At 45.2% G+C, this 10498-nt stretch overlaps 1 protein-coding gene across 4 annotated transcripts in view; it reads right to left on the reverse strand.

Moving 5' to 3' along the window:
- STX3 (syntaxin 3) overlaps positions 1–10214 on the reverse strand; it is a 46976-nt gene extending 36762 nt beyond the window's left edge. For all 4 annotated transcript variants that reach the window (XM_031943084.1, XM_031943083.1, XM_031943082.1 and 1 more), the window contains exon 1: positions 10125–10214. In XM_031943084.1, the coding sequence (XP_031798944.1) occupies positions 10125–10154 (30 nt within the window). In that variant the 5' untranslated portion in view covers positions 10155–10214. The remainder of the gene's footprint in view (positions 1–10124) is intronic.
- Positions 10215–10498: the final 284 nt, after the last annotated feature.

Below are 10498 nucleotides of genomic sequence, written 5' to 3' on the forward strand. Positions count from 1 at the left end.
CTGGTCTTCATGGATCAGAGACACGGACTGAAGTGCCAAAAGTGAATAGAGGGGAAAGCCTGTCCTGGATTGAGGGGGCTGCTCTGGCCTTGGGTCCCGGCTTCATTCAGCAGGCCTGTGGAGAAGGGGGCCCTTTTCTGTACCACCCCATAGAGACATTTCTGCAGCCTTTCTCCAGTGTAAGAGGGTCCCTGGAGGCTACAGCCTTGACTTTCCCAACCTTTTAAATCCCAATCTTCTCCCCCAACTTGACTAAAAGGGACAATGGCACTTATCCCTTATGTGCAGTCCCCCATTCTGTGTTGTAGACTCAGAAGATGTAGAGCTGGGAGGGTCTTAGAACAAGAAATGTCAGAGTTGGAAGAAGCCTTAGAACAAGGGAATATCAGAACTGGGAGAAGCCTTGGAACAGGGAATATCAGAGCTAGAAGGATCTTAAAACAAGAAAATGTCAAAACTGGGAGGGACCTTAGAACAAGAAATGTCAGAGTTGGAAGAACAAGGGAATATCAGAGCTGGGAGGGTTCTGCCCAATATCTCAGGTGGGTAACAAACCAACAAAATTAAACCAAGTTAGCCATAGTGACAAGTGTAGTCCCAGGGAGAAATCTACCTAAATATAAGATCCTAAAGCCTGACAGGATCTCTAAGGATTTTAAATCCAACCCCCACATCTTACAGATAGAGAAACTAAGGCACCATGAAGTGAAAAGCCAATATCAGAGCTGGGATTCAAACTCTCTTCTCACAGGGGCTCCAAGGTCTGCATCTTTCTACTGGGCTTGCTTGAAATTGATTTTTAACGAAATCCAGTCCTGTATTTACACATGCATGGAAGCTATTATTAAGTTATTAAATAAGTTATTATTAAGTTATTAAAAAAAAACAAACCTGACATTTCTCAAGTTCTTTCACACTGACACCTTGTGCACATAACAGACTCTCTCACTGAGCAATCCCATGACACAAGTTCTAAGAAATATTTCATCCCCATTTCATATATGCAGAGACTTGGGTTCAGGTAAATGCTCATGAGACATGTAGAGTTTATTTAAATGTGGAAACAAAAACTAAACCCACATCTTACTACCTATGTATATACATACGCTCACCTACCACTGAATACTTTTAAGATGAGGGAATTATGCAGAAACGATACTGATCTAAGAGAAAAGAAACTTGGTTTCTCATCCTGCTTTACATTAAGCCTTATAATGTTGGGCAAATCACTTCCCCTCACAGATCACTTCCCCTCTCAGTTTACTTTTCTGTTTTGAAAGTAAGAAATCAATGATACCTTCTAGTTATCAATTCCTTTGTTCTATAAACAGGTAATCAATTAATAAAGCATCTCCCTTGGACATTGTGGTGGCTACTAGATTAAAAACAAATTGCCCTTGCTCTCAGGGAGCTTCCATTCTAAGGGGTTTGGGGCAAAAAGAAACGAAGAAGTGGATATCTGCCTTTTCCTGAAGGATGGGAATTGCTATTACACTGGGCTAGACTGCTAGTAAAGGAAGGACACGTACTCTGATACTTCTAGCAAAGGAAGAGGTAGTTTGGGACAAACAAGAGCAGTGGTAGTTAGAATCACGGAAAAGAACTTGGAGCAGGGGAAGGAGTGGCTAGGGAACCAATCTTGCTTTGTTCCAGTTCTTCATATGAAATTCATAGTCCCCCAAGGGTCCATGAACTTGAAGGGGAAAAACTGCATCTTTTTTTCCCACTAAAATTGAGAATATCTTTCAATGCGGAAACTAGGCAAGTTTACATATATATAAAATTATATAATAATAAGAATATATAATACATATAATATTATATATAATATATAACATGCATACTATAATATAATAATATATAATATATATAATATATACATATATATATATATAAAATTTCTGAGGGCATCCATTATATGCACACTTAAAAGTGTGCATATAACACACTTTTAAGAACCCCTAGAAGGGGATGAATTGGGAGGAAATGACAAGGAAAGGGCCACAGTTATAAAAATTGCCTTTCTCCTTCCAAGTAGCCTTCTATAAAGAGCCCATCACTCAAGAAATCGGACAGAATGCTGCTTCTTTAGTAACAGTGTGGTCCAAATGTGTAGTGAAAGAGTAGCAGAGTTTGGGACAAGTTCAAATCCCAATTCTGCTATTGTGTGAACTTGGGCTAATGACTTCCCCTCTCTAGATCTCAGTTTCCACTTCTGTAAATGATCTGCAAGGCCCCTTCCAGCTCTAAACCTTATATCCTTTTAAAAGACCACCCCTCCTTGGGCACGTCCCTGTGGGTATATAGGTGTCCCGTTCAGCCCCGAAGGTCAAGGCTGCTCTCCCCACCAGCTGCAGCAAGATCAAGATCCACTACAGATGCAGCCAGGTGGAGGGCAGGGAGCAAGCCGCCTCCCCCACCCGTACCCCACCAACAGGCCGGACTGTGGACCCAGAGACATCCGCTGCATGCAGAGGCCCAACAAAGCTGCCTTAACTAGGACAGCTAAAGACTCCACTAATCTCTTTAGCCAGAGGTTGAACTTTATTCCCGGCCTCCAGGGACACACAGCTGATCATTACCATGGGAACAGCCCAGGGTCTTTCCACAAGCTGACTGCAAGGAAATGAGGGAATCCCAGAGAGATTGGGAAGGCTGTATATTGGTCAGATAGTTAATCCTCATCCAAAGCTTTGTAACCTTTGCAGATTTTTCTTGGCAGAGATCCTCAAGGGGTTTACCATGTCCTTCTCCATTTCTTTCTGAGTCCCACAGGATTAAGTGACTTACCTAGGGTCACACTGCTGGTAACTGAAGTCAGATTGGAAAACCCAGGGAGGGTCCATCCCCTGTACTATAAGCCCATCCAGTCCAACCCATTGAAGAGCAAGGTTCTGCTCTCCAATGTCCCTGACAAGAGGTCCTCCCAGCCCGATTTAAGGCCCTCCAGTGAGGGAACCTCTCAAGGCAGGCTCTCCTTGGCAGGAAGTTTTCCTCACAGCAAGATGAAATTTGCTTCTTTTCAACCTTTCTTTATTGTTCCCATTTCTTGGACCAAAGAGAACAAGCCTTATTCAGTCAATCAACCAATAAACATTTATTATATAATTGCTATGCGCTGGGGATATAAAGAAAGGCAAAAAACAAGATCCCTGCCCTCAACAAACTTCCCTTTTAACAGGGGAGACAACATAAGAACCACACACCTCCATGATTTTGAGCAACTTGATAAAGCTCCAAAGCTTCAGTTTCCTTATTTGCAGAATGAAGGGTTGATCCCAATGGCCTCAAAAGATTCTTTACAGCTTTAAATCTCATTAAGGATCCTAGAGCTAGGAGGGACCTTCTGAGACCCTCTAATCCACTCAGCCAGTAGCCATGGGGCCCACACAAGTTCCCACCTCTTCCTCAAAAAGATGCAGAAATAATTAACTAGATTAGCCTTCATTAGCAGTTCTGTGTCTAAGCTTTTCCAGGACACCAAATGATTCCCTGGATTTGCTCTCAACAGCCCATTAAAACAAAGGACAAATGACCTTTTCTCTATCTTCCTCTCTAAAAACTTCCTGTTGTGTTACATAGTCAAAGGTTGTACAATTTACTCTGATTCATGGGAAAAAACTCTCTCCTAAAAGTAATGAGGGACCAGCATCATTTTTCGGTCTGCTTTCCCTGGTGAATAAAGGTCCAAGTATGCAAAATGCAGGGTTAAGGGTCTTAGAACCATGAGCATACAAAACCCATGACCTGGTAACCACAGCAACATTTCCCAGAGCCACGGTGAAGGCATTTTTGAGGGCAGGATGGTCACTGACCAACATGGACCCTAAGGGCAACTCTTCTGTTCACAGTCAGGGCTGAGAATTCTAGGACCTGGGGCAAAGTCAGAGAGAGAGAGAAGGGGAAGACTGACAGAGCTTCTAGTGACCACATGGTGCCACGGTGGAGCCCAGGTGTTCCATATAGGAACCAGGTTACATCAAAGGAGGGGCAACTCAGGCAAGAGCACCAAAAGTTTTGATCTGGATATGAAGTATGATGCTGATTGGATGTTCCAGGTCTAAGAACCCCCTGTATGGCTGAGCAGGAGGGAGGGTCTGGTGGTACCCCACTCCAGAGGCTCACAGAGAGGAGGCATTTTCTCCCTACAACAGTTATAGATTAAAACTTCAACAATCTTCAGGAAGGAGTGCTCCCATTCAGCATCCTACAGGGAGAAAACTCTCTCCTTGGTGTCCCCCTGTGGCAAAGCTCCTATCACTCCATAATAGTTATGGTTCTGAATCTGCTACTTCAATTAATCAACCAAGTACTTGTTAAAGAACTTAAAGGGCTTTGGAGTCAGAGGACTTGAATTCAAATCCTCCCTTCAGATCATCTTAGACAAATCCCCGTTTCCTTCTCTGTAAAATAAGGAAGTCAAACCGAGAAGAGGTCCAAGATCCCTTAAAACTCTAAATCTATGATTGTATGATTCCTTATGGACAAAATACCAAAAAGCTCTCTGCACACTTAAGAAAATTACAGCGTAGTTGGGGAGAGAAGCTGATATCTTTTTTTTTTTTTTTTTTTTTAATCTTAAAATTTTAAAGTGGAAATTCAGGAAGCAGCACGAATTAGTCTGGAAAAAGGATGGAATCCAGATCTGAATTCTAATCTTGTTTCTGCTGCTGAACAGCTAAGTGATCCTAGGTAAGCCTGAGCCTCAGTCTCGTGCTGTTAAAGCCACAAGGCTTCCTCCACAGGGTTTGCTGTGAGATAATCTATGCAAAGGCCTGTGCAAACTTTAACTGGCAATAGGAATATCAGCTATTCTGCAGGCTTAGAGGTCATTTAGTTCAACCTCCTGCCCTTGGAGAAAGAGGAATCCACAGTGAATTCTTACCCTCAGCCCTGAAAACAAAATACAAACATGTCCATATAAGACAGCACTGGCTTTTTCCTAGTGCTAATTGTGGGGGATAAATAATAATAACTGAGGAAACAATTTGAGCTATAAGATTAACAAAACAGGAATAATAAACAGGTCTTGGGGCTGACCTCAGACCTCTCCTCTTTGGGAATCTGTGGACCTCAAGTTAAGAATCCCTAAACTAAAACAAACCCCTCCAGTGCCCAAAAAATCGCACATGGGATCACAGTCAGCTAATGATTGAAATGACCGAACAACAGTAACAGCTAAATCCCTAAACCTTCCTTTTACAAAGGAGTAAACTGGGACTCAGAAAAGTGGAATAACTTGCCCAGTGCGACACAAGGACTAATTTGAGAATAACCGGAGTTCTAGCCTTCCACTGTCATAGGTAGATTCTTCCCGTTGAACCACGCTGCAGATCTGGACAGTTTTCCCATGAGCTTCTGCCAGATTCCTCTTCTGCCCCACCCCCACCACATTACCAGGAATAAAAATAAAATTAATCCCCTTCTCTCATCCAAGCATTTTATCTTCTGGCCTTAGCCTGCTGGATTCTATAATCCCTCTTCAATCCCTGTCACTCTCCTCTTCCGCCCAGCCTCCCTCCTGCTTACCCAGGAGGAGTAAATTCTCCACAGAGCCCCTGGCTGAGCAGACAGAAGGCCGAAATAGCCATGTATTCCAACATCTACAGCCCGGTGCTCAGCAATGACCTCCCCCAAGTAGGAAGGGGTCTGGTTCCAACTGGAATCTGAGACAAGGGGCGAACTTGGCTTGTTATTCTTAGATTCCAAAAGGAGAGTCCTTTACATGAAGATATTCCCACAAGCAGAGGTCCCTGAAGACCTTCCCCTCCAAGACCTTCAGAGAAAGGCCCAAGGATAATTTTCTGTGGGGTTTTTTCCCTCTTTTTGCATCCTCTTGGCCTAGTATTCTGTAGGCTCTTATGCTTACAGGACAGGATGGGATCCTCTAGCAATGGAACAAGACATCAGATGGGGTAATTGCTTGAAGTACCAAGAAAAAAAAAAACTCTAGGTTCTTTCAATGTCCATTTGGCTCTTAAACAGCTATCCTCACTCGGCTCTCAGAATCCTTTTGTTCCCTTCAAACCTCAGTTCCAGCACTACTTGCTTTATGAGACCTTTCCTGATCCCCCGGCAGTAGTAGCTATTACCCAAAATCATTTTACACCAATCCTATATATAACTCTATAGATCCGGAGTATCTCTAACAAAACCAAAAGGAAGTTACTTGAGGATCAAAGCCATTTTCACTCATCCTTTTATCTTTAGCAACCAGCTCAGTCCCTGTCATAAAGGTACTAAATAAATGTTTGGTGATAACCAAACAACAAAGGAGCTGATGACTCCAAAAGAGTGAAGAACACCTGGTTTTTATTGACAATCTCAATAAATTAGGTAGCTCTAATTATTTACTGATCTGAGAGAAATTTTTTCAAAAAGACCTTTTCTATCAAAGTTCATTATATATAGACTTGTACTTTTTTAAAGGACCACATTTCATCCATGTGGGAACTCCCAGCATGGAAACTGCTCATCAATTCAGATTGACAACTTATGTAATTTATTAAGAGGTGTATATTCTGGAATCACCTCCCAATATCATGGTCCTCTCTGAGAAGGTCAAGCAACAACAGCCTAGAATACCAAAAGTTATCAGAGTTTCCAAGTTCTTAATGCAGTTATATCAGAAACAAAGCTTGAATTTAAATTTTTACCTCAGTGAGATGACCCTTCCACTATCACAATTTGGGGGCCTGCCAAACTTGCACATAATAGGTCATTAATAATGGTTAGTTGGATTAGATCAGATCAGATCAACTTTAAAAAGTGGTTTCTCCATCTCCCACCATCTGGACCTCCCTCCCCACTACCTGTTTCTTCCTTCCCCTTTTCTTAACTAAGACCTTGCTTAGGAGAGTGGGCCAATCCCCAGTATGGTCTAAGGTTAAAAAAAACGTTGGCCTGTTTGATGAAAGAGATAGAGTGCTGATACCTAAACCAGGAAGGGCCAAAACAGAAAAAGAAAATTATAGACCAATTTCCCCAATGAATATTGATGAAAAAAATCTTAAATAAAATATTAGCAAAGAGATTATGGCAACTTATCACCAAAAAAAATACAGTAAACAAGTGAGATTTATACATGCAGAAATGTAAAGCTGGTCCAATATCAAGAAAACTATCAGCATAATTGACCATATCGATAACTAAACCAACAGAAATCATGTAATTTCTCAATGAATGCAGAAAAACATTTGACTTAAAAAAAAAAAAAAATAGAAACACTGGCCTGACCTCTGCAAGGGAGAGAATTTGGTACAATGGAAAGGAGCACTGGATGTAGAATTAAAGCTCCTGACTCAGTATTTACTAGTTGTATAATCTTGGACATGTCACTTAACCTCAATTATCTCATCTATAAAATGGGCAGAGTGAACTAAGGTCCCTCCCAAACCCTAATCTATAATTTTAGGAGGCTGAGTAAATAGAATGTGGGACCTGGAATGAGGAAAACTTGAGTTCAAATCTAGCCTCAGGGTCTTTATAGCTGTATGACCCTGAGCAAGCCACTTAATTGTTTGCCTCAATTTCCTCATCTGTAAAATGGCCTAGAGAAGGAAATGACAAACTTCTCCAGTGCCCAAAAAACCCCACATGGAATCACAAAGAATCAACTAATGATTGAAATGACAGCTAGCATTTAGATAGTGTTTTAAGACTTGCAAAGTTCTTGGAATATATTTCTTCATTTATATATTCTTACAACACTGTGAAGAAGGAAGTATTATTCCCATTTTACAGAGGTGGAAATTAAGACTGAGAAAGGTTAAACAATTGACCTAGAGTTAAATTAAGAAATACTTAAAAAAAAAAAAAAAAAAAAAAAAAAAAAAAGGAATAACTTCCAAAGCCAGACTGGGTCCCTTTCTGGCACATCTAGGTATTCATGAATAGACAGCCTATACCTATATTTCACTTCCTGGTTACTGGTGCTCCAGCAGTCTGGCCTGAGAGTTTGTGGCTATGATGACTTTATTCAGAGGCCCAGAATCAATGATAAGGGGAGACTCAAGTCTTGTGACTCTGGCCTCAAGAAGCACCAAGTTCTATAGTGTGGGGGCAGGATACCCGTGGTGAAGCCCATGATGTCCTCCTACTATAATGCCTATGCCAGTGAAGCTTCCAGGAAGCAGGAGCTATGTTTATGAATTTTCTCTGAACTGTTCTTTATCCAGAGTTCTGTGTAATTTTTTTCTTCTTTGTTAGCAGTAGAAATGGCCCGGACTTCTATCATGGATGTGAGCTCCCTCCATCAATGAAGATGCATAACTCATCTGTAACTTATAGTCTTGAGAAAATGATCTGAAGACTATCTTGAGATAGTCATCTCTATCTATAGGAAGAGGTTTCTCTCTCTCTCTCACACACACACACACACACACACACACACACACACACACACACGAAGGGTGCTATCCCTTGCCTCTGTTGTTCAATCATTTCAATCATGTTGGACTCTGTGACCTCATGGGGGATTTTCTTGACAAAGACACTCGAGAGGTTTACCATTTTCCAGTTCATTTCAGAGATAAGGAAACTGAGTCAAAGCAGGTTTTGTGACTTCGCCAGGGTCACACTGCTGGTGTCTCACACCAGAGTTGAACTTGGGGAAATGAGTCCTCCTGGGTCCAGGATCAGCACTCTGTTGCCACACCTAGCCTGGCCGCCTTAGCCCATGTCATAGAATCTGATGCTTCTGTCAAGCCTGGGTTCCCCACTGCCTTCTCCAAGTCTTCCCTCATCCTGCCAGCTGCCTCCCTGGCCTCACTCAATGTAATCAGTATTCACATAGGAACCTACATGAGAAGCAGCAGCACGCTGTCATGGATAGAATTCCAGTCTCGGCATCAGGAAGACCTGGATTCAAGTCCTTAAGTCACTCGTCCTCCTCAGTGTTCTGGGCAACTCCCTAAGACTCTAAGTGCCAAGGCACTACGGTAGAGAAGTCTCCTCATCTGAAAGCTCCCTAGTGAAGTCATAAGTCCAGACCCTATCCCTACATTTTTTTTAATACTTTAAATGAATAGATATTCTTGACCCCACTTGAATGTAAGCTTCTTGAGAACAGGAACCGGTTAGTTCTGTCTTTATCCTCTAGCTTCAGAGCCGGCACAGAGGCTTCGAATAACTACTTGTAGTTTTGTTAAAGAGCAATATCTTGCTGGAAACAACCGAATGAATTGTCTCTTTCTAGCTTCTCCCTGCAGGTGTTGAAACTGAAGAGCCCCTCCTGGGACCACGAGGGTGGGCACTTAAAGGAGCTGACAGACACTCTATACCTGCTATTCTGCCGGATCTGAAAATTCACCACAGGCTGGGCCAGGCCCCCGGGAGCAGGCTGGGCCTTCCTCTCCCCCATCACTCCCCACAACGCACAGGGGCTCCCTTTCTTTGCCCCCCTAGCCTTCCCTGGCCAACCCAGGGGAATCTGGCACTCGTGTCACTTGCAAACCTTCTACAAATTGGGGTCAAAGGACAACGAACTACTGGGCAACGACTTGGGAGGAGAAAGAAAAGTAAATCTTGGATAAGAGAAGCCGCAGCGATGAGGAGGACGGCAGAAATCGGCCCGGAGAGGTGGGGAGGGGCAGAGGCAAGGCCCAAGGAGGCGTCAGCCGCTCGGTGGGAGAAGCAGGGGAGAGGAGTGCCGGCGCAGAAATGGGTCCAGAGCGCCCCACGGAGACAACGGCCCCCGGGGGTGCCCTGAACGACCTCCTTGTCACTCTGTCTCCCCAGGCCCACCCGCCTCCCGCTCCGTCTGCCAGAGCCCGCTTAGGGGGCAAACACCGGCGCGCGCGCTCACACGCACAGCCCGGGCCGGGGCAGAATGCACCAAGACCAGCAGCGGGGGGAGGGGAAGGGGGATCTGGAACCATTCAGCCGTCCGAGGAGCAGGACACACGGAAGGGGGTGCGGGGCAGGAGGGGGGGTCAGGGAAGCCGCAGCCTCCCGCGAATGAATCAGCCGGCACATGACACGAGTGGGGAGGGGAGCGCAGCCCTAGGAGAGGGGGGATCGGGAGAGTGCAGAAGCCAGTCTCGCACCCTTCAAGCCCCCCCCCCCGCGGTAAAAGGGACCCCCCCCCCCCTCCCCGCAGGAGCCCGGAGGGAGGTGGCACTCACAGCCTTCAGCTGCTCCAGCCGGTCCTTCATCTTGGCCGGGGGAGCCGCCCTCCCCGGCGCCGGCGGACACTAGAGCGCGGCCCAGGTGAGCGCCGCCCAGGTGAGCTCGGCCCGGGGAGCACGGCCCAGGTGAGCTCGGCCCAGGTGAGCGCCGCCCAGGTGAGCGCCGCCCAGGTGAGCTCGGCCCAGGTGAGCGCCGCCCAGGTGAGCTCGGCCCGGGGAGCACGGCCCGGGGAGCTCGGCCCGGGGAGCACGGCCCGGGGAGCACGGCCCGGGGAGCACGGCCCGGGGAGCACGGTCCAGGTGAGCGGCAGGAAGTGGCCGCCCGCAGGTGAAGGAAGAGGAGGAGGGCGATGGCCGCGCGCTAGGAGGAG

This window comes from Sarcophilus harrisii, chromosome 6 (assembly GCF_902635505.1).
Source record: "Sarcophilus harrisii chromosome 6, mSarHar1.11, whole genome shotgun sequence".
Lineage (NCBI taxonomy): Eukaryota > Metazoa > Chordata > Mammalia > Dasyuromorphia > Dasyuridae > Sarcophilus > Sarcophilus harrisii.